General features: G+C 41.6%; 1 protein-coding gene across 7 annotated transcripts in view; it reads left to right on the top strand.

Moving 5' to 3' along the window:
• The window catches only part of CEP135 (centrosomal protein 135), an 85,215-nt gene that overhangs the window by 52,986 nt on the left and 6,887 nt on the right, over window positions 1-25,342 (top strand). For all 7 annotated transcript variants that reach the window (XR_012904293.2, XM_075930387.2, XM_075930384.2 and 4 more), the window contains 8 exons: window positions 3,513-3,628; window positions 3,705-3,859; window positions 7,524-7,579; window positions 12,084-12,252; window positions 14,111-14,221; window positions 20,024-20,209; window positions 21,072-21,281; window positions 22,185-22,387. Coding sequence is in view for 6 of the 7 variants with exons in the window: in XM_075930387.2 (XP_075786502.2) it covers window positions 3,513-3,628; window positions 3,705-3,859; window positions 7,524-7,579; window positions 12,084-12,252; window positions 14,111-14,221; window positions 20,024-20,209; window positions 21,072-21,281; window positions 22,185-22,387 (1,206 nt within the window). In the remaining variant the exon portion in view is untranslated. The remainder of the gene's footprint in view (window positions 1-3,512; window positions 3,629-3,704; window positions 3,860-7,523; window positions 7,580-12,083; window positions 12,253-14,110; window positions 14,222-20,023; window positions 20,210-21,071; window positions 21,282-22,184; window positions 22,388-25,342) is intronic.

The following is a 25,342-nucleotide window of genomic DNA, read 5'->3' on the forward strand; positions in this document are numbered from 1 at the left end:
TGGGCTGCCAGTATAGACGTATAATGAGCAAATATATTATATTTTTAAAGTGCCAGTTGAAATATAATCTTCTTGCCAACATGACAAAATACACCCCTGAACTTGTGAAAATCCTTTTACAGAGTCCAGCACTTTTTATACTAAGTTGGAGTTGAGAAAATAAAACTGAAAAGTTGACTGTTGTTGTGAAGATGAATTGTTGCAATTCGAGAAGAAATGCCATAAAACCCATCTGTTAACTTGAAAAAATGTTTTAAAACATTCTATAATGGGGGCAATTCCCCCTGTGGTGTTAGTCCCCCTGTACTTTGGAATTCCAATCTCAGCTCTATAAACAAGGCAGTAATCAGTGTTGGGGACTCAAAATTTTCCTGCCCTTAGAATTATTTTATTTTTTACTAACAACCATGTTTCATAGGCATGGTCCTGGAGGAAAATTTAATTTTTTTTTTTAAAGTGCTGCACATGCATTTCTATAGCTCTACATGGATACAAAATTTGTATCCACATCTGCAGATACAAACATGACCCACAGATATCCACATTAACATTCACAGATATAGATATCCACAGATAAAGCAGAGTTCTAGATACAACATGTGTATCCACAGCTATATCTGTAAAAATGAGCTGTGAACATCCACATCCGTGGATGCAGATACCAGAGGATATCTGTGATTTACAGGGCTCTATGTATTTCCTTTGGGAGGAGGTGAAAGCCCTTACAGGCTAATGCCCGTTTCAAACTGTTGCAGGGGTGGCCCGTGCATATAGGCTGACTCGGGCACCCAATGATAACGTCATGCCATTGAGGTCTGTGGAGGCGGGGGCGCCGATCATACATTTCGCCTGGGGTGCAGGGTCGCCGATCGTGCATTCCGCCTGGGGCGCCAGCTCCCGGCAGCCTGCCTCGGGCCGCCCCTGAACTGTTGTAACTTTTTAGGTTTCACTGAAATCTAATGTTAGGTATGCAGGTTTGGCAATTTTGGGCTTACTAAGCTCACAGAGAGTCAGTCTATAGTAACAAATGACAAGGCTTATTTTTTGTTTCCTCATGTCATTGTCTTGACTTCACTCGTACTTCCACTTTAGATACCACTGATTTAGTTAGATTATAAGATAAGTGAGTACTCTGATTAGTGCCTGGGGCCCTGTTCTCAGTATTGTTTCCATTTTGCTATGGTTAGAGTTGAGCCCAAACTAGGTGAGGCAGCTGGGATATTATGGATCATTGGGAGAGCAGCACTAGAGTATGGTCATCTGGGGCTCAGGAGCGATCTCTTCTCACATACCCTCATATATCTTAAGCCTATGGAGGCTAGCTAGGAACATGGCAAACTATTTAGGTTTGTCTGGGGTAGGAGCTCCTACTGAGTGTCAAGAGGTTGTGTCAGTATAACAGAAGTGCTTAGAGTTTGTGGTGAGCAGGCAAAGTGTAATATGGGACTATAAGGGGAATAGGAATATATCAGTGGGCAGAGAAGGAGACTGTTGTAGAGCTGATGCCTGTTTTGAGTAGAATTGAGGAACTGGGATATTTTCTTAGGAGGATCGGCATGGAGTAACTTCTTTTTTCAAGCTCTCTTGTGGCAGAGGAGCTTTGGGATATGCCTGTAGAAGGAAGTCCAAGTGCTTTCTTTCTGGCTGCCTTCCAAAGCCAGTGAGTCTGGGGAATTTTTGTAAGCAGAGCCTATAGAGGCAAGTATTCAAGGTCTCTTGCAGGCCCCCATCTTCTGCACTTGGAGTGCCAGAGTGGGGAAGAGCCTGACAATATCCACTATGAATCTTGAAAGCCTCAGAGACTAAGCCATCTTAGCATGGGGGCTGCTCCAGCCAGGTGGGCCTGACGCGCCATTGGTGGGGATGCTCCAGCCAGCCTAGAGCAACCCATGAGCAGCATAGGCGTGGGAGCTACTCCAGCCCAAGTGGGCCTGACGTGCCATTGGTGGGGACACTCCAACCAGCCTGGAGCAGCCCCACTTGCAGCAGGCCCCCAGCCCAGCCAGAGGAGCCCAGCATGCTGGGGCGCTGCAGCCCAGCCAAAGCAGCTCCCGCCCACAGTGGGCCCAGCCTGACTGGAGCAACCCACCTCAGGTGGAGGGCGTTCCAGCCCAGATGAAGCAGCCCCCACCCACCCTTGTTTAAGCTGTTAACAAGTTAAACATAATGTTTAACCATTGAACTGATTACATGGAATGTTAATACATATTGTAAATCTTTCAGCCTTGAGTACAAATTTTTTCTGTTGTTACCGCATCATTCAGGCACTTTTATAAGGTTTTTTCCTGAGATAACTCAGTATTGGCTTACAACAATGTCTTTCTTCAAAACAAATACTATAAACTTTTTTTTAAGATCTGTTCCTGTTGGCTTTCTGCTACTTGTCTTATCAGGCCACTTATCTTTTTTCCTTTTGCAAAACTGGCATTTTGATTTTATTGTTTGCATTTGTTCTGGTTGATTCAGATGATGAAAATAGCTTTGGCTGATGAAAATAATCTTATAAAGCGATAATCTTAGATAACAATTTCAGTTTCTCCAGTCCTTTGATAGTTTGATCAAATAATGTACAGGCAGTCCCCGGGTTACGTACAAGATAGGGACTGTAGGTTTGTTCTTAAGTTGAATCTGTATGTAAGTTGGAACTGGCGTCCAGATTCAGCCGCTGCTGAAACTGATCAGTTTCAACAGCGGACGCCAGTTCCGACTTAGATACAGATTCAACTTAAGAACCCCAGGTGTCCCCAAGTCAGCTGCTGCTGAAACTGATCAGCAGCTGATTCCAGGAAGTCCGGGGCAGAGCAGCTCGGCCTCGGGCTTCCTGTAGTCAGCCGCTGGTCAGTTTCAGCAGCGGCTGACTTGGGGACGCCTGGGGCAGAGCAGGTGGGGCGCTGCCGGTTGGTCCCGCAGCACCGCTCCCGCTCCCGCTCCTCGGCGCTACTGGACCAACCCAGCAGCACCCCAGCAGCACTCCAGTTTCAGCCAGCGGCTGAATCAGGACGCCTGGGGCAGAGCAGCTGGGGTGCTGCCGGGTTGGTCCAGTAGCGCCGAGGAGCGGTGCTGCGGGACCAACCGGCAGCGCCCCACCTGCTCTACCACAGGCCCCGGGCTTTGCTCCACGTCTCCCTGGTCTGCTGGGGGGGGGCCACTAGCTGCACCCCCCCCCCCCAGCAGACCAGGGAGACGCTGAGCAAAGCGGCGGAGGACCCGGGCCGGACCCGCGGCGCTGATCTGGAAGCGCCGCGGGTCCGGCGCCGGGTCCTCCGCCGCTTTGCTCCCCGTCTTCCTGGTCTGCTGGGGGAGCCAGCAGACCAGGGAGACGGGGAGCAGTTTTTCTCACCCCGGAGGAGGCGGGCGGCAGGACCAGGCGTCCCGCCGCTCCAGTCCTCCGGGGCAAGAAAATCCCCGTTCGTAACTGCGGATCCGACATAAGTCGGATCCGCGTAACTCGGGGACTGCCTGTATATGAAAGACTAGAGTTTTGTGTTTTCAGCTGAGTATTGCTTTCTCAGGCTATTAAATGAACAACAACAACGGTCCCTTGAAGATCTTCAGCAACAGTTTTCTCTTAAAAAGGATGAACTTCAATCAGCTCAAGAGGAAATTGCAAAGCTAGAGGAGAAAATAGGTAATCACTTCATATTCTTTTTTGCATTAATTTTCTATATTTAAACCAACAAAAAAACCCTTTGTTTCTCTTATAGATAGGTTAAACCATAAGAGCTCTGCACAGGATGAGACAGTGAATGTGCTAAGAAGTACCATTAGTGTCCTGGATAAGGAAAAAGACAGTCTTCAGGAAACTGTAGATGAAAAGACAGAAAGAATTGCATGTTTAGACGACAACTTAGCTAACAAGGTATGTTCATTAACAGTGCTTACTGCATTGCACTTTCTTAGCACCTTCCATCTAAAGATCTCAAAGCAGTATGCAGCAATTAGAGCAAGATGTTGTTATGAAGCAGGTCTTTGTACTGCTTAGATTGTGTTAAAAATTTAAGTGGCATCTGAAGTCTTGTGCCAGCCCTGTGCTCTGGGTTTAATTTTATTAGGACTGTAAAATAATTGCAGTTAACTCAAGCAATTAACGCCAAAAAAATACACTTGTTTTAAAAAATTGCAATTAATAACCATTTTAAATGTGATGTTAAATAATAGTAGATTTACAACTAAAATTTATTATACATATTTTGGTTGTTTTTCTTCATCTTCAAATATATTAGCTTCATTTGCAGCACAGAATATGAAGCATACCATGTTCACTTTATATTCTTTATTACAAATATTTGCACTTAAAAAGGATAAACAAAAAAGTATTTATAGTTCACCTCATGCATATACTGTAGTACAATCTCTTGATTGTGAAAGTGCAATTTACAAATATAGACTTTTTAATATACCTGCACGCAAAACAGTGTAAAACTTTAGAGCCTACAAGTCTACTCAGCCCTACTTCTTGTTCAGCCAGTCACTTGGACAAACAAGTTTTCAGAAGATAATGCTACCATTTTCTTATTTACAGTGTCGCCTAGCAGTGAGATTAGGCATTTGGATAGCACTGTTGTAGTTGGTGTTGCTAGGTACTTGCATGCCAGATTTGCCAAACAATTATATGCTCCTTCATGTTTCAACCACCATTCCAGAGAACATGCTTCCATGCTGATGATACTAGATAAAAAAATGAGTTAAGTAAATTTGTGACTGAAGTCCTCGGTGGAGAATTGTATGTCTTCTGCTCTGTGGTTTTACCCACGTGCTGTCATATATTTTATCTTATAACAGTTTCAAATAACCACCCAACTTATCTTATTTGTTTTAAGAACACTTTTTCCCAGAAGATTTGACAAGACAAAAAAGGTACCAATGTGAGATTTCTAAGATAACTACAGAGAGTAGGAATAAATGGTCGGTCCTTCAAGGAGTACCCCGTGGGTGCTCCACCTTAGATGTCTGGGGTGCCACTGCACGCCTAGTCACAGATTTTTGGTAGCAGTGCTCTCTGATAGGCAGTGCATGCACAGCCAACTGTCCCCCTCAGTTCCTTCTCTGCCACCAGTGGCATCAGTCGAAACTGCAGTTGTTCTCCAGCTTTTATTCTAAATTCCTAATAGTTCTTGTTGCTGCTGTTTGTATAGTTTAGTGATAGTAGGCTAGGGTTCACAGTTAGTAGTTTTTCTAGTTAGTTTAAAAAAAACAACTTTTTTTCCTTGTTAAGGCCATATCCTGGGATGCCATGTTCCCCAGGATTCAAATGTTGCCTGTGCTGCAGGCTTTCAATTCCTGTATCTGATGGGTATTGCCCAGTGCCAGCAATGCAAACAACTAATGGCCTGTATGGGCAATGGAAAGGAACTCCAGCTTAAACTCCTCTCCCTTGAAAACACAGTGAGGCTGGCCTCAGATCCAGAATATTCAACTCCACCGCGGCAGCTCTTTCCTTTGGCCATGTCCGAAAAGATGACTTCTGAGTTCCAGCACTGTGGACTCTTCCTCAGAACACCTGAGGAAGAGACCCCACTCTAAAGTAAGGGTGACTTTTTCCTTACAAAAAAACGGGGGTAAGCATCCAAGATACCCCTGAACCAACCTTGATCAGAGCACAAGACAGGGAGGTACTAGGACTGGCAGGCACTGATGGCACCAAGGCTGTAGAGAAGCCTAAGTCAAAGTTGGTGCCACCAGCACCATCTGACCCCTTCTTAGTGCCGGCAAAGGCCAAATGGGGGCCGAAGGTGCATCCACAGAACCTGAAGAAATCTAAGTCTCACTCGGCACCGCAGATTAGGACAGTATACCTGCAGATACCTAGCGACCCCAGCACTACAGCCTTTTACTACTACGGAAGAATTTGGGGTAACTTTGGTGCCAACGACCCCATTGTTCGGCTCTGACAGCACACCCGAGTCAAACAGGTTCACGCTTTCCACTCATGCAGGCTCAGCACCCCCGATCTTGAGTGATGAAGATAACGAGCCCTTGGATGGTACCCACACCTCAAGGCACTGCTCTCCAAAGCAGCCACAGCAACAATCACCCCTGCAATGGCAACTGTCTCAATGGCTGCCTTCTGTGATACTACTGCCAGCAATTGGCTCTATTGGGACCCTGACCCCCTACATAGCCCAGCAATTGCAACAGGTGCAGCCTCAACCAACTCCATCTACACCATCCAGAGCCACTTCCCTACCCTCCCTGCACAGATCATTGTACCCAGGAGGAGGAGGAGGCAGCCTCAAGCAATGAAGATTCTTTTATCTCCTCACCCACCAACTCCCATCTCATTGTCCTCCTTGATGATACTCTGATGCCCCCTTCTCCCACAGTGGGAGACGATTTTAGATCATTCCAGGAACAGTGCAAGAGGGTGGAGGTCGTCTTAGTGAGTCTCCCCCAAACTCATCATAAACAAGCATATAACATGCCTCCCCATCCGCTAAGCTGGCCCTACCAATGAACCTAACCCTTATGGACCCTGCCATAAGATGATCTGGCAGACACCAGCCACAGTCCCATGGGTCTGAAAAAGATTTGACTACAAATATTACGTCACCTCACAGGTGCTGATTTCTTGTTTTTCTATCCATCCCCTAATTCCTTAGTTGTGGATGCAATTAACCTTAATTTTTATTAATTATCTTCACAAAATAGAGCTATATTATCCCAATTTTACAGATAGGGATACCAAGATACACAGAGAGTTGCTCTGAAGAGATGAGATATCATAATGTGATTATTCAGTGGCACTGTGCCATTGAAAGCCCAAGTAGCTTTTCAAAAGCCAGCAGAGGATCAGCAGTAGATTCCTACCTGCATTTGTCACAGATCTAGCATTTGTCAGCCCAATAAGAAGAAATAAATAAATGTCTGCATCTTCTGACTCCTTCATTTACCTTGACTGCTTGAAACCCTTCTCCTACAAACTTCAAATTAGGGATGTTAAAAAGCAATTAATTAGGTAACTGTTAAAAATCTTAGAAGTTATATGGTTACACAATGCAGGATCTGCAGTATAAACCTTATACTGAAGATCCCACAGCGCAGCCACCTCCCTGAGAGTGGGATTCAGAGGCAGCAGCCACATACCCATGAGCATGTGCGTGCTGGGAGATGGCTTTTAAGCCAGCGCTCAGTGTGCACCCGCTCCCAGCCCCACCCTGGGGAGCCAGCTGCTGCCCCATGCTGTAGCCTCTGATACAGAGCTAGTAGCATGGGGTTGCAGCTGCTCCCCAGGAATGGGGCTGAGAGGCAGTGTGTAACTGTTATGGTAACCAATAAGCTCATGCTTATCAGTTAACCATTTAAACGGTTATACTGTTATATCCCTACTTCAAATTACTCCTAAATTTCATTTATATTATATGAAGTTTGGAAATTTGAACATTTAAAAAAACAAGTTACCTATTGCTGAATAGTTAAATTAAAGTTTACATAAATGCTATGTTGAAATAAATTATGTTTTGTTTGAATTATTCTGGGTATTTTGATTCATAATGTACAATATAAATTTCATATTTATTTCATAGGAAAAAACAATTGCTAATTTTAGACGAACTGTGTCAGAGCTGGAGTCCTCTGTAGAGTAAGTAATCACTGAAATGATTTTCTGTTTGTTTTATTTTCCTAAGACCAGTATCTTCTGCAAAATAAAAGCACTAGCAACAAGGCTGTTGAATTTTCTTGTGACATTTACTTAATTATATATGTTCTGAAACAGGGGAGTATGAATTGCATTGTGGAAAAAATATATCTTGTTGCAGAAGACACTTCTCAAATACTGTTGGTGTGGACTAATGGGCGGTAGGGATTAAAAGTGGCAATAGCAATTGTTTATCTGGGTAATTAAACACATATGCATTTAATTTTCCTGTAACATTTAAATTGCACTTCTAAGTTAAAGTGACTTTGTAAACAGTGTGGTGCTATTAACATGGTAGTGTTGTTCCTAAGTTTTAAGTGTTACTCGGATATCATGGGAAGGAAGGGGGGCATAATTTGGCCTGCAAATCACTCCACTATTGGTGAAGTCACTAATTCTGCCACCTTAAATTATTTGTACAGTTTTATTTTAATGGAATATCCCTCCTTACTGTTATGTAGTGTGCTGTGAAACAGCCTATCTATTCCATCACAGAGGAGACTGTCTTTCAACAGTGATTTCTGCATATTCAGTGTGCAAAGTGATTTGTGATCCTTGTGGATGGAAGTTACTGTAGAAATTAATGATGGTCCTGAATCATAGGGATGTTTGGATTAAGTTTTTTGTATCTCTCTTTATAGAGCTACCTATGTTTGGTACCAGAGCTGAACTTCCCCATAGATAAAAATCTTTCGATCTGGGGGTCAGCTCACGCCCATCCCGGATAGAAATATCAAATGTTGTTGTTTACAGATAATGTTGGCCTTTTTAGTATTTGAGAGTTCAGTCTGCTGGCCATTAAATTACAGGAAAATGCATAGCACAGGATTTGATCCCACTTCAACTATTGTTCCCCCTTCACTATATTTATTACTTATGTTTAGTCACATGTTCAGTCTTTTGTACAGAACAAACTTGTATATTCTAATTGAACTTTCACAAAACTGTACATTATAAATTGAGCATAACTTGGTTTTGTTTTGACTTTTATCTTCACTATATTGGGTTTGAACTCCTACTGAGTGGGTTTGTAGGGCTATTAGTTAGAAAAGTTTTCTTTTTCTAAAATTACTTGAGATTGTAAAAATAGTTGCTAAGTCACTCGTTAGGGTAAAACTGCAGCATAAGAGTATAGCAGCTATACCTCTAATTGCCAGCACTTAGCATATAGCGTGCTTAGATGGAAGCAGATAATAATTAGGTGGACCTGAGAATGATATGACTGTCAGTTTAAGCATACACATAATATTCGCAAATAATTGAGGTGCCTTACTGGAATGCCTAAGATTTCGAGTGATTTTTAAATAAATAATAATACTAATGTATGCAAATAACTCTCGATGTTCCTTATGTCCTACAAATCCGATTACTGAGCTATTTAATGTATTATCTTCAAGACCTATTCATGATTTCTGTTGCCCTTAAATTTAAACTAACATCCACAAAGGTCATTAGCAATTGTTATAAAATAAGTATAAAAACTATAAAACAATATGGAACAAAGTAAATCTTACCAAACTGTCAGATTTACATCTTTTTGTCTAATCTACTATATATTTGGGGCAAGTCTGTTTAAAAACTCCTCTTAAATGGTAAGCTAGGACCACCAAATTCAGTATATAGCTTCCTCTTATCATAACTTAAAGCAAGGTAAGGGTTTGGTTGTGCCAGGAAAATGGGATGTTCCTAGAATGTGATTGCTTCTCAGAAAACAATACAGAAAAGAGACAGAATCATCAGGCAGGTGAAAGGGGCTGACTGAAGGTATGCTTCCCCTGTCCAGCACTGCCTCTACACATAGCTTCCCACCCCTTATGTGCCCTTTAGGGAGGGCAGGAGGGCTGAAGCTCCACCCTCCATTTATATGGGAACATTGTGGTCTGTTCTCCTTCGTCATGGAGTGAGGGGAAAGTGCACAGTTTGTGCATTCCCCATTCTTACTGGGGAATGTAGGGGGCAGATTAACCTGGACATGCCCCAGATGGGTACATGCCTCCTCCTCCCAGCTATGCGGGCTGGAGCTGGAGCTGCAGCAGACATGGAGAGGTGTTTCTCACCGGGTCCCAAGCTTCTGCAATGAGAAAAAGGGCTGAGGTGTAGTACTCTCTCCATCGGGCAGCCTGCATACTGAACTCCTTGTATCTAGTTCTACCCCAGAGCAATTATTTAAATTGAAGAAAAACAAAAATTAATTGAGTTAAGGACCTGAGCAATGTGAGGTAAATCTTTTAGTTCACAAATAATTTACTATTCTTAATCTTTCCTGGTTGAACAGAAGTACACATAGATATTAAATATTAAAAGACTGACAATCTTTATTTGTCAGAAACCCTAAATAGAGTTTATTGCATTGTGAAGGCTATCTAATTTATTGCACCCAATGTGGTAGGTATGATTACCTGTCCTATGGAAAGGTAACATACCTGTGCTTTTGGTGCAAGCAGCTCCTGCTCTCAGAGACCATGTATGGGCTTTGGAAATCAGGGTGGCTGAATTGAAGGCAGAGTGGTACATAGAGGAGACTTTCCGGGATGAGGTAGAACGGTCCCATCCCCAGTCAGCTTCTGTGGTGCTGAGGAGGGTGAAAGGCTCAGGGAAGGAGAACATACAACTGAAAAAGAGGGAAATGATCCCATAGTTGGGACCCTCCTTCCAAATGAGTTTTTGCTATCCTCTCACACTGAGGATGCCTCTCCAAAGGAAGGGAGTCCCAGTCATTAAGAAAAGGCAGGTGTTTGTAATGGGGGATTTGTGTTTGCTATAACCAGGGAAACTGCATGGTGACTTGCCTACCTGGTGCGAAGTAAGGATGTTAAATAGCAAGTAATTTACTAGTCAAATAGGTGATGGAATTTCCATCGACTTCTCAACTAGTTGATAGACACTTCCCTGCATTCCTCCTTAGAAATGTACAAGAGCCCCTGGTGGGCAGCTTACCAGTTCCCTAGACCCAGGGAGGGAATGATGGAGGCTGGCATCACTGTCCTGAACATTACTTTATTAAGGCATTGAAGCCTTACATGACTATAAATATTCACTGGACCAGGGACTTTAACCTGGTTCTCCCACATACCAAAGAAGTGTCCTGATCACACAACTATAGTCAGTCTTCCTTTTTCTAACCCAATAAATATTTAATTATTTAAGTGAAACAGCTCCAATAGGAAAGTGAGAAACCTACAGGAGAATGGTTAGGGCATTCAAGTGACGTTTAGGAAACCTAAGTTCAGGTTCTTGTTCTGCCTAATTCATGATTTGCACCTCCTTGCTTCTCCAGCATTCTAGGTGAGTGCCATATTGAAGTCTCTTTCTCTGGTTTTGAGCAGGAATTCCATCCTGAACCTGAAAACCCTTCCTGACAATAGGCTTTTGTTGAAACCATCCCTTTCATAGGAGGAGTTTTGAATCTGATGAATCAGTATTTTCCAATGGAAAAACTGTTAGAAAATTGCTCCTTTTACTACCATCTTACATGAATGATGGCAGTTACATCCACTATTTCAATGACTTCAACAATTCTATGTGCTTCAGTGATGGTTTGCCCATAGCATGCAGTTAAGCATTTTATGCTGGTAAGCAGTTCAACAGTTTACAACTCTGAGCTAAGCAAATTTTCATCCATCATGCACAAGGGGCACAAGAATCATCTAGTGATAATTTGTTTAGAGCGGTGATACTCAGACTGAGGATTGGGAGCCACAAGTGACTCTCTAATGCAGTGATTCCCAATTGTATTTGGCCACAGAACCCTTTTAAACGCGAAAGAATTTTGTGGAACCCCTAATAGTCTTATATATGGAGCTGAAAAAGTAGACCACAAATAAGTAAAGATAATAATAAACAAATGCTAAACAAGGTCACTAGATCAACACAAATGAAAATTGTTTTCAATAAAATTCATAAATGCTTGAATATTAATTATTATTTTTTAAAAAATAATAAAATGTTATTGTAATAGAATTTTCTTGCGGAACCCTTATTTTCACTTTGCGGAACCCCGGGTTTCCACGGAACATCATTTGGGAAACACTGCTCTAATGTGTTTCCTGTCACTCTTTGCAGCACATGATATTAAAATACTGTGTGATTTTAATTATTAACCAATCAGGATGCACTTACTATATTATAAAGCAATAGTACAATACTTGGTAAGAAATTTTGCTGTGAGAATAATGTATTATATATAAATAAATAGTAAATGAAACAATGAATTCATACTACTGTAGCTCTTTTGGGTAATGTTGATTGCTAATTTGGGTAATGTTGATCGCTAATTCGTGGTCCGAGTACTATTGATTTATGGTTATCTTCAGAACAAAGAATAAATTAATAAATTGCTCCTAAAGCTTTTATATATTCAGAGCTTATCTAACACTTTGAAGCAGTATATGCTATAATGCAAGAAGGGAAATTTTATTTAAGGTTTTCAAAATCACCCATTTGATAGCCAACTAAAGGAGGCGCTGAGTAACAGAGATCGTGAGGTAGCTAGTCTCCGTCGCCAGCTTGATGCATCTCAGGTAGAGCTTGCAGAAACAGGAAGAGTGAAGGAAATGGCGCTGAAGGAAAACCGAAGACTACAAGATGACCTAGCTATAATGACCAGAGAAAACCAGGTATGAAAGTAGTGCCTGACAATGAAGTCCACCAAAGCAGAGCTGGTCTTACGCATAAACAGACTAAGCAATTGGGGTAGCACTGCCTTTGCATAAAAGATTATGTTCATTTTGCCTGCATGTATTGAATATTTTGCTGTTTGCATTCTTGTGAATACTAGAGTATTAAAATAGAGTTGAAATGAACATATGTAGGTTGAACTTAAATATCTGCAAATGTAAGAACTTTTCCTTTATTTGATCACCTGTGGAATAAAAACACATTCATTTTCTTATATTTCCCTCTCAAATACTAAAAGGTTTATTCTCCCATTAACATGTGAGGTGTGACTAGGTACTGGGCATGGAGTGCTTAGTCAGCCCCTGCCACGCCATCCTCAATCAAGGAGAATAGATTGTGCCTATTTAAATAGCCCTGCCTGCTGCCTATATTCCAGGGGCTATAAAGGCTGGGAGGGAGGAAGGAAGGTGGGTGTGGCCTTAACTGTGTCTTGTGGCTGGACTAATGATGGAGGGTGTAGGTAAGGAATAAGGACTAGCCAGCATTCCGGTGAGTGTGGGAAGGAAGTCCCAAAAGGTCCTGGTGGACACAACCTTGGCCTACTCACTTGTCCAGAGGGGGCTGGTAAAGGGTGAGGATGAAACCAGAGTGCATCCTGTGGAGTAATCCCACTGGTATAGAGAGGATAGGATGGGGAAAGATAAAGCTAGCGGTTACCTAAGGGGGAAGATGTGTGACAGAATGCTGGGCACAGAGTGCTTAATCAGCCACAAGCCACACAAACCTCAAGATGGAGGAATTATTGAGGCTGGCTGAATAGCCTTGCCTACCTTACAATTAGAAACAGCTGTCAGCCTAATTAGCCAGGAGAGGAAGGGAGGGAGGGAGGAAGGAAGTGGGGTGAAGAAAAAGGAAGGGGCCAGAGGGTGAGGGAGACTGGTGGTTCTGGTCTACTGCTGGTCAAGTCTGACTCCAAAGCCTTGTACATAGTAAGCTGGTGGTGAGTGAGAACTATAAAGTATCTGGGTGATTGAATGGAGCTGAGGTATCCCTGACTGGTTTTGTGAGAGCATCAGGGATAGCAGTAAGAGGGGTCCAGCTGAGCTTTGCTACATAGGGCATTTACTAACTGATTAAAGCTTTTGATTGTGTTATAACTCAAGTTAATTGATTCCGATTTAGTTTGAATTAACTAGCACAATATGAAATGCTAATTTAGACACAACAAAAAATTCCTTCTGGCTGTGATTCAGTCTAAGTTTGTCACTTGTCTCCAAATTAACACTCATGACACAAATATCAGTCTCTGAGAAAACTGTGTAAATGGGGTCTTGGTAAAAAATAACAAGAGGAGTCTGTTGTTTAGGTCACTTCTCCCTTCCTGCTTCAAATTACTCAGATTAGAAAGAAGGGAAAATATGGTTGCTCTGCAGTCAACAGGTGAGGGATATTTGGGGGAAGGGTTGTCCTCCCCCTTCCCCAGGGACAAACTGGCTTTCAATTGGCTGGGGATGTAAGAATGGGCTAACTTGTTGGTTCTCATTCCCTCTTCCCCTGCCTATTTAAAGTCCCTGAGGTTAAATCCAGTAAAATATGTGCGGTATGTGAGACTGAATGGGCATACACCATTTCCCAAATGTTTATTATATAGAGTTGTGGCCTGCTACTTAAAATCCATTATCTGTTGTTCATTCATGTCAGTGTAGAATTTCAGAAGGTGCTGTATGTGAAATCAAATTTACTGAAAGAACTACCTCAAAGCACAATAAAATAAAATATATAGGACACTTCACAGGCATGCTTACGTTAGTATATTTTATTTTAATAAACTATTCAATTTTCATATAATCTCTTCAGGCAGTCAGTACTGAACTGGGAAAAGCAGTAAGTGAAAAAGAAGAAATGAAGACTAGAGTTCATAATTATATAACTGAAGTCTCCAGATTTGAAAGTTTAATGGCTTCAAAGGTGAGGAAATCATCTGTAAATAGGCATTAGTGTATTGTTTAATAAATGTGTTATTTCAACTATTACATTTTAATTAGCCTACAATAAAATTAAGATTTATAGGTATAATTTTTTTTGTTTGTTTTAAAGCTTGTAATGTATGTGTTTAAGACCATGTTAGAGCAGTACTACTTAAACTGAGTCAGGACCCCAATGTGGGTTACAACTCCACTATAATGACGTTGCCACTGGTGGCTGGCTTAAACTTGCTGGGGCCCAGAGCTAAAGTCCAAGCCCTAGCCCTACTATCCTGGGGCTGAAGCTAAAGCCCTTGAGTTTTAGCTCTGGGCAACGGGGCTCAGGTTACAGGTATCCTGAGGTTGGAGCCCTTTGGATATTGAGGCTCAGGCAGATTTAGGCTTCAGGCTTCCCTCCTCAGGTCATATACTAGTTTTTGTTGTCGAAAAGGGGTCACACCTATAATAAAGTTTGAGAACTCCTGGATTAGAGTTTTTAAGACATTCTGTCAGACTTCAGAATTCATTGATATCTGCATTGTCAGCTGTAGTAAGGAGCATATCTGTTTGGATATTTTACAGTATAAATAGCAACATATTTCTAGTATTTCCTTGCCACGAGTAGCAAATCAAGATCTTATGATCATTTTTCGTCAGGCTTGAAAAGATGAGATTTTTATCTGCAGTGTCACTTTCACTGTACACACAAACCAACAAAAATATTTCCATTGAAATATATAAGATAATCAGAATAAGAAAAATTCTGTTTCAGAAATTATTGGAATCAAAATCCAGTGATGTTCTTCAAATAGTGGTCTTTATGTTCTACAGTGGGTAAACATTTTGTCCATGGTCTGGAGTCAGAGAAATTTTGAAAGCAGGGTCCATTGGTCTACACATCAGATCTTGTGCCACCAACCAAGGAGATAATGAACAGAACAGACCAACTGCCTCTCTTTCCCCCCCCAACACTGATTGGACCCTTCATTATCTGGAACTTTTCCTTTCTTCCTTTATTCTTCAGTCTGTAAATATATGTATTGTAAATAGTTTAAATACCATAGAGCAGCGTTTCCCAAAGTGTGGTCCATGGCCCAGTACCGGTCCTTAGAAAAGAAATACCAGTCCTCAGAAAAATTTTCATGCACGATTCTTGGGAGAGAGCCCGCCGCCGCAGCGTCTCTGCCAGGCATGGCCCCGAGCGGAGAGGCTAGATCCAGCAGGCACTAGGACCCAGGAGAAGGCCGGGTGCCATGCGTACCGACACAGAATGCCCAGCGCCCCATGCAGCCGTGGGAGCCGGCATCGGCCGATAAAATGACTGGGATTGGGGCCAGGAGGGGGCCGTGGAACAATCTGCCGGACATGTAGGGCCAGCGACACGCCCTGGGGCAGGGTGCGGCCTGCGGTTTCACCCACGAACACAGGCGTGATTGGGAGAGAGGACACGGGGCTACTCACCCAACCTCCAGGGCCCATACAAGCCGAGTGACCCAGCAGGCCTGAGAAGGATCTTCTAACCTTACCAGTCCCAAATGGGGGTGAAGTAGATACCTCTTGGTTGGGGTCGGGAAACTGCCCAGGGCAGTTGACCAGGCCTGCTCCTGTTGGCACTGGGTGCTTTGGGAGGACCAAAAACAATTTATTTGCATAGTCATTATTTGCTTAATAAATATGCAAATAAATGTTACTGGTCCTCCAAAAGCTTGTGAATGGGTTTACTGGTCCCCAGTATAAAAAAGATTGGGAACCACTGAGTAAAACTTAGCTAGATTTTTATAGTTACACTCCCCATCCTGGGGAATACTTCCTCCCCCATATCTCATTACCAGTACTATGCCCAGAACTGTGCTTCAAAATCTGTGCTACTTATCTTCACTCTTTCTTGTTCAGCATCAACCATTAACACTGCCTGTACTCACCTTGTGGCAAGATGCAATATCTATATAAGAACGGCCATACAGGGTCAACCATTGATCCATCTAGCCCAGTATCCCATCTTCCAATGAATACCAATGCCAGGTGCCCCAGAGGGAATGAACAGAACAGATAGTTATTGAGTTGTCTGTCTACTATTGCCCATTCCCAGCTTGTGAAAAACAGAGGCTAGGGACATTAACCCTGTCCACCCTGGCTAATAGCCATTGATGAACCTAACCTCCATGAATTTAAATAGCTCTTTTTTTGAATCCTGCTATAGTCTTGGCCTTCACAAAATCCTCTGGCAAGGAGTTCCACAGGTTGACAGACATTGTGTGAAGACGTATTTCTTTTTGTTTGTTTTAAGCCTGCTACCTACTAATTTTATTTGCCAACCTCTAGTACTTGGAATGGTAAAGAACTAATCCAAGTTATAAACAATATAAATAAACAATACTTCCTTATTTACTTTCTGCATACCAGTCATGATTTTACAGACATCTATCATATTCCCTCTTAGTCATCTCTTTTCCCAGCTGAGAAGTCCCAGTCTTATTAATCTTGTCTCATATGGAGACTGTTCCATATTCCTTAGTAATTTTTGTTGCCCTTTTCCGATTCCAATATATCTCCTGCTCTTCTCCCAGTTATAATCCTGAGTAGGGATATGAATAATTAACCAGTAAGCATCACGCTTACTGGGTGATGATTATAAGCTGCAGTTAATAGTGGGAGCTGCTCCAGGGCTGCAAGGCCACCATAGGTGGGGAGTGCTCCATACTGACCAGAGCAGTCTCTGCCCATGGTGGGCCTGATTCAGGTGTGCCGCAAGCAGGGACACTCCATCCCAGCTGTAGCACACCTGGGCTGAGCCTGCCATGGGAGGCCACACCAGCCCAGCCATGGCCTCCCTGCCCACCCCCGGATAATCAGTTAACCAGTTAAACATAATCTTTAACCGATTAACTAATAAAATGAGATTTCACATCTCTACTCCTGAAGGGTTGGAATTTGATCTTAAGATGCACTTTTTGGAGAAAGTCATGAGGCCACAAGGACTCCGGTTAAGGACCATGCTTCCTATGCATCAGCCTGATTTAAGAGTCCTAAGGTCTGCTTCCACAGATCACCTGTTGCGGTCTTGTTTAAGAAACAGGGAGCATTCATTTAAAGATTAGAGCAAATCCTCCTTTGATCCCACTTCAGAGAAGTCAGATACAATCCTCGGTAAGTCGAATAAGTCTTCTTGCTCAGCTCACAAGGATTTGGAATGTCTGAAGTTTCCAGCTCATCACAAGAGAGTCTGCAAATCCAGGGCTCTGTCAGTACTGGACTTCACTTAAAAGGCAATGGTACCTTCAGCAGCAGCTAAACTTAAACCAGTGAGCCCTGATGCCCCTACAGGAGGCCAAAGGCTTTGCCACGCCCCATCCCAGCAAGAGGAGCAGAAAAGAGGTCCTCCAGGCAGGATAGAGTGGCTGACTCTGTGATAGCCAATCAGGATCCAGCAGACCAGTATAAAAGACGCTGATGCATTAGGACCTGGCAGTTCCTCATAGGAGCTCGACCCAGGCAGTTCTATATAGTGACTGGGAGACGAGCAGCACTATGGACAGCCCTGAGTGCAAGCTCAACTTAGACTTGGGGTAAGCCCTAAGGTCCACTGTCCACAAGCTTAATATAAGAACCGATAGCACTGTGGACAGATCCTAGCCTCAGACAGGACAACCAGACAGGACAGCATCCAGGGGAAGTGACACAGGGAGCAAGGAAAGTTCCAGAAGGACAGGCAAAGAGCTTACGCGGCACCCCTTGGTCACAGAGGGGCGCTCACAAGCGGGTGGACCCTGTTACACAATGGTACTGACAAAGGGCAACTATAAGGAGCCTCAGACACTGATGGTATTAGCACTGCTTCACTGAAAAGTGGCACAAAATAACTGCTTCGGGTGCATCAATTTGGGTGAACAGGCCCTCTCACGCTTCAGAGAGAGTAGAAATTTACATTACATCTGATGACATTTTTACTCTCTCTGATTCCCAGTCTCTATTTCTACCAGGTTCTGTCAAGAGATGCTAATTATGGAGGGAGTCTGTACTCCATGGCATCTTTCAGCCACTGTTTCCTTTCACTGTAACTGTGCTGCCAATAGACATAGAATTAATCATAGAATTTGGAGACACTGAACCACTTGAAGAACATATATCTGATTCTCTGAGACAGACCTTCCTAGACAAAAAAACAGGACCAGTCTGGGTACAAGTGGCACCCAATGCTATGGGAATGCCACAACCACTCTTTGATGCTTCTTATTGGCCATATTGGGGGCTCTGCAGAACGTGCCTTCACTCTGCAGAGTGGACATGATCTGCTAAGGAGAGGACAACCAGAGATTCCTCCTGACCTTATGGAAGAGTAAGATTATGAGTTAGATCCGCATTTTTGCCAGTACCAATGAAACGGTTCTCATCTCTCGATAAAGCTCTGATATCCTCATCCCCTCCTGGTGACCATAAGCCGTTCCAGGGACTGTTACATAGGCTTACAAACAGGCTACCGGTCTCCTTAGAAGAATTACAGGATCCTCCGTATAAATTCCTGAACATCTACAACCCTTCAGATCTAGCTGAAGAGTTTTTGCTGACTAGTTCTAGCTGAATAGTTCTTGCCAGTATGAAGCCATACTAGAACCAGATAGAACAGTCTGGCATGCCCCCAGCCACTTTTGCCCTATCCCTAAGAGGGCACTATTTTGTTCCAGCCAATGAGGTAGAATTTGTTTTTGTTTTTCTCCTGCTCCTATTTTCCTAGTTGCCCATAGAGAGATCTAGACAGCAGTATCCTAGGTCCACTCTCCTTGATAAGAAAAGAAAATGCCTAGATTTACTGGGAAGAAAGTCTTCACATCTACTAGCTTTCGGTTCAGATTAGCCAATTACTAACCACTGTTGGTTAAGTATGATTATCTCAACTATTCCGAATTTGTAGACTTCATCTACAAGCTTCCTCAACAAAATAGAACTCAATTCCAGGCTCTCATTGAGGAAAGCAAGTTGGTTGCCAAAGCCACTTGTCCATGGCTTTATGTATTAGGGTGTCCCAGTGAGAACACCATGGAGGGATCTTCCCTTTAATGAAACTCATTTTTTCATCAACTGACAGATGAGACCTTACATATGCTGAAGGACTCTAGGGCCACCTTCCACTCCTTGGAAATATATACACCGTCTGCCAAAGAGAAAATTCCATTGGCAGTCATCCAGCCTTGATCAGTGGATCAACAGTTCACCGTCAAAGCCCTTATGAGCCATCCTGTAAGGGTCAAAGGTTTTCGAAGTCGGGTCTCCCTATATCTTCTATTGCAACTTCTGAACTCCAAACCTGCCCCTCCCCCCACACACACCACAAGACAATATTTTTAATCGGTGTTTGAGAGATGCAAATCTCCTGCCATAATCAGTTCCTACACATCCTGTGGATGAAATCTGGCATTCTTTCCTCATAACTGGAGTTCAATAACAGACAAGTAAAAAAATATCATTAATATATTTTTCATGGTAAACTTGACAAATATGTATCATCAAATATTAATGGTTATTCTGTTAGATGCTCAATAAACCTCACTTCTAATATAAACAGAGTTGGGCTCTTCTATCTAGGATATTCTTGCCACATTACAAAAAGAATTAAGCTATCAACTTTGGAGAGGGAGAGAAATGAATACCTTCATAGAGGGTTGGAGTTATGACAACAGCCACTTGCTTCCTTTGAAGTAGTAAACAGAAGTGACTTGTAGGCACAGAGGGTCAGATGACTTGAACATAGAAGGCATTTATTGCAGACACACGTTGTTAGTTATAGAATGATTAATTTTGTTTCAACTAGGAAAAAGAAAATCAAGAATTGTTAGAGAGGTTCCGAATGGTCCACAGCCAAGCTGAGGACTGGGAAGTCAAGGCCCATCAAGCAGAAGGAGAAAGCAGTTCAATACGTCTTGAACTTTTGTCCGTAGATACCGATAGAAGACATCTTCGAGAGAGAGTGGAATTTTTAGAAAAAGAAATTCAAGAGGTAAATAATCAATACAACCTAATAAAATTGAATCCTATCAAGAACAGTCGTTTATACTTAATTGCGTTTTTGTGTTTTTAACTAAAAGATAAGAACATTTGCTATGTTTTCATAGAAATGAACTTGTGTCTCTGTATGCTTTGAAGGCAAACAGAATATTTGAAATAGTAACAGTAGTTCTGTCTAGAGTGGCATCTTTGCTGTTCTCCATAACACATTGTCAATGTCACAGCAATACATTTTCACTTGTTAGAAAAAATACAGTTTGCCAGTATATAAGAGCCTTTTAGCCATGAAACAGATAACATATTTGCAGTAGAGGTCTTCCCCATCCTCTGCACTCACTGACAGTGGCAGGGGAAGCAAAGCAACGGCCCCAGCTTACTGTATTCCTCCATCCATGTCACTCTGCTTCCCACCTGGGAGTATGGGGCAGTCCCACCCCTTCCACAAATGATGTGGCTGAAGTGGACTGAGGTGCATTGCTGCATTTTTCCTGCTACTGCTTGTGAGTGCAGGGAGCAGCAAGACCCTTGCCATGGGCACCATACACCCTCTCCCAGGCCTCCAACCAGCTGTTGGCTAGCCCCTCCCACTTGGGGCATGGGACCCCTCATAAGCCTCTTCACATTACAAAAAATTATAGTCTGCTTCTGTTTTTGTTCAATGTATGTATAGTCCTTCAAATAGCTGCAAAAGATTCAGAGAAACATAGGGTTTTTTAAACTCTTGAGGAAAAAAATGGTGGGCTAACATTCAGTTTAGAGCTCAGGGCAGAGATATTTAAATGTTACTTTATGCAACTTTTAACACTGTTGGGGGGGCAATCATGACCATTTAGCTTTTATCTGTTTTCATTTAGCATATCAATGCACACCAAGCATATGAATCTCAACTCTCTTCAGTTACAAAAAATATGTCCAAATTGGAAGAGGATCTCAAACGTGCACAAGAGGAGAAGTCTTCTATATTAGCTGACCTGGCTTCTGTAAGGGAACTATGCATGAAACTTGAGTCTAGCAAAGAATTATTTTCACGACAGCTAACGTCCAAAAACATGGATTATGAAAGGGTAAGTAGCAAAAGCTAATTTAGCTCTTGTTATACCACAGATACACAATTTGAATCATTTATTTGAGGGAGCATAAAAAAAAATGTCCTCCCTTACAAGCAATCATTTATGACTTGCACATACACTTCACTGGGACTACTTTAAAATAGGAAATAAGTGTGTGTGTGCGTGCATGCATATGTTTGAAAAATAAATGCATGTTTGTCCACTAATTCATGATAAACTGTACAATCTTTTAATCTTCTACTGATTATTAACCTACAGTAAATCTAGGACTTTTACTCAGATCATTATGATTTGTTTTTGTTAGTTTTAAAGTGACTAATTTTAATAGTTAATAGGTTTAATTCTGATGCTATATGACAAAAACCCCTTAGGTTAAAATGGTAACATTAGCAGAGTTGAGTTTAAGCATGAAGATGAATTAAGTTTAAAATAATCCTATGTTGAACATATCATTATGGCTAAGGCATTTTAATGATATGGGGCCAAATTAAACTGATCTTCAGGTACTTTCTCTTTTCCCTTTGTAGTGTTACTACAAAACACAAGATCGGGTGCTTTAACTATATATTTTCATATCATAACCATTTAGATTTCTTATAAGTTTAACCTTAATTCTCAATTTCATGGGTTTGTAAGGCTTACTTTGGGGATTATTACAATATTCCTGTAATGTGTGTTTTCTAAATCCTTAAATTAAAATTATGTAATTTTAATTGTAACTCTATTTTTAATATAGTTTTTTCTGTTTCAAAAAATGTTTTATAAACAGCGAATTAATATTTTACAGAGAAAGTGCAAGAACTCTACATACATCTGTTGGTAAAATACTACATAAATTGTGAACATTAAGTGTGTGGCTAGTAACAAATCTACTGTAATAATTATTTTATACCCTAGGTTCTGGCTGAATTAGAAGATGTAAAGTCAGAAGCAGAACTGTTAAAAAAGCAATTGTCCAGCGAACGACTTACCATTCAGAATCTTGAAACACTGTTGGCTACTAGCAGAGACAAAGAGTTTCAGAATCATTTAACATCCCATGAGAAAGATTCAGAAATTCAATTACTTAAAGACAAGCTAACTCTTGCAGAGAGCAAATTGTAAGTTCTAAAACAGAAAGCCTACATGTCATCCAATATTTTGAGTTGTAAATTTATGTTTGTATTTTGATTGAGAAAAATCTTGGAACTGTATGAAAACACTTTTGTCCATAATCAAACCCTCCACACTTGTTCAAACGATTGTTTCTGAGAGCAACATTGTTTGTCTGTGTGCACCTACTAAAAGAGTGAGTTTGTTCAAATCTTTCATAAGAGCCCAAAACTCTCAATAAGCGACAAGGAGTTCTGCTTTTGTAGTTGCCTAGATTTTAAATCTGCTACTGTGTGTCCTACAGGTTTTTGTATATTACCATTCCTGATATCTGATTTGTGTCTGTTTACCAGATTAAACAAAGACTGTGAATGGCTAGCCAACTACAAAAGCAGTTTCTTCTCTCTTGGGCTGTGTCTAGACTGGCCAGTTTTTCCGGAAAATCAGCCACTTTTCCCGAAAAACTTGCCAGCTGTCTACACTGGCTGCTTGAATTTCTGCAAAAGCACTGACTTCCTACTGTAAGAAATCAGTGCTTCTTGCGGAAATACTATTCTGCTCCCGTTCAGGCAAAAGTCCATTTTGCGCAAAGCTTTTGCGCAAAAGGGCCAGTGTAGAAAGCTCAGATTTCTTTTCCGCAAAAAAGCCCCAATCGCGAAAATGGCAATCGGGGCTTTTTTGTGGAAAAGCGCGTCTAGATTGGCACGGACGCTTTTCTGCAAAAAGTGCTTTTGCAGAAAAGCATCCATGCCAATCTAGATGTTCTGTTCCGAAAATGCTTTTAACGGAAAACTTTTCCTTTAAAAGCATTTCCGGAAAATCATGCCAATCTAGACGCAGCCATGTGTTCACACCTCCACAGCAGCTTCTAGAAGTGGGCCTCATCCTCCCTGACTAAATTGACCTTGTTATCTCTAGCCTTTCTCTTGATTGTACTCTTTTCTTGTGCCTGTATATTTATACCTGCCTCTGGAATTTCCACTTCATGCATCTGACGAAGTGGGCTTTTGCCCATGAAAGCTTATGCTCTAATAAATCTGTTAATCTATTAGGTGCCACAGGACTCCTCGTCACACACACTCATTGGTCTCCACAAGGCTTCAATTATCTTTGAAAATTATCTAGAAGCTTTCATTCCTTCAGAATGTAGTTATATGTCTTCTCAATTGAGCAATCTGTTCTAGGTCTAATTAATGACAGTGTTCATGATGTGGGCAACCAATTTTAAAATCTTGTGGTATCAGTTGCCTGAGAACTATATCATCTTATGATACTTAAATCATAAAATACTAGAACTGGAAGGGACCTCAAGAGTTCATCAACTCCAGTCCCCTATCCAAGCTGACTGGGTTGATTTTCTTTTCAGTTCTTGCAATTGAAACATCTGAACTAGTCACAAATCTCAATGCAGATTAAATCATTCCATTTGACTGTCCATCAAATCTTGGTTTTTGCTACTCTGATACTGAATTAAGACATATTAGTTCTAGATTAGCTTTTGGTTCAGTGTGTTGTGTTTTTTGCTGACAGTTTGCCAGTGATATGTAACCTGGCTGATCTGCTTCTGGCTGGAGCAGGATAGTTAATTTTTTGTGTCATAGCTTTTTTTTTTTCTTTTCTCTTTTAACTGTGTGCAATGTGCCTGGCTTATACAGGGGTAGATTTTAACTCATCTGATCTCAACCAAGCACAGTTGTGAACAATAGAACGTCAGAGTTATGAACACCAGAGTTATGATCTGACCGGTCAAGCACACATCTCATTTGGAATAGGAAGTGCACAATCAAGCAGCAACAGAGAGCAAAAAAAAGGAACAGTACAGTACAGTGTTAAATGTAAACTACTAAAAGAAAAATAAAGGAAAAGAAGTATTTTGCTGCTTCATGCTTCTTAAAGCTCTATGAAAACATGGTTAGGTCGAATGATGGTGTCACCAGAGTAAATATGTGGACAAAGTTGGCATCGGGGTTTGTTGCATAGGAAAGTTCTAGGGTTGGTATTGCCCTTACTGAAAGGGGTGGCCTAGATCATCAGTCAACCACCTAACCTCAGGAAAATTCTTACCAACAACCACAGGACATACCACATTAATACCAACCCTGGAACTTTCCCTTGCAACAAACTCTGTTGCCAACTTTGTTTATATATTTACTCTGGTGACATCATCACTGGACCTAACCATGTCAGTTATATGATCAAGAACACATATTCCTGTTCATCCAGAAGTATAATTTATGCCATCATGTGCCAACAGTGTCCGAAGACTTCTCAGACACTTCACCAAAGAATCAATGCCCACAAATCAGACATCTTCATGAGGAAAAACCAGTTGCTTTTCATTTCTGCCTACCTGGACATAGTCTTAACGACTTTACTACATGCATCTTACTTCAAAGAGACTTTAACACTAGATTACAGAGGGAAACTTCAGAACTTTCTTTCATTCTTAAATTTGACACTTTACCAATGGGCCTTAACAGAGATGCTAATTACCTTAACCATTACAAAGATAGCTTCCCATTTATCAGCCCTGATTATCCATTCATTGACTCAAATAGCTGTTCTCTCCCCCTCACCCCACCTTCTGTACTAAATCTGATTTGTCAGTTTAATAATGTGTTCACTTTTTTCATTGTATTCCTTTGGTATATATATATATGGTCATGCCAGTTCTCTTCCAGAATATGATCTGATGCAGTGGGTCTGGCCCACAAAAGCTCATCACCTATTAAACCATCTTGTTAGTCTTTAAAGTGCTACATAGTTTTTCCTTTCACTTTATTGAAGGACTTTCAAGTTCACACTTCTCTTTCTCAGGTTAGTTTCATCCAGTAATTTGTCATTATAATTTGTTAGTTCTTCCCATCACTTTTATTACTCTATTATTTTGAGCTGTTTGAATGAACAACTCCTCTTATTTGATTTTTTTTCCCCCTTATTCATTACTGTTTTTCCTAATTCCT

Source organism: Pelodiscus sinensis, chromosome 4 (genome assembly GCF_052426305.1).
Source record: "Pelodiscus sinensis isolate ZL-2025 chromosome 4, ASM5242630v1, whole genome shotgun sequence".
Taxonomy (NCBI): Eukaryota; Metazoa; Chordata; order Testudines; family Trionychidae; genus Pelodiscus; species Pelodiscus sinensis.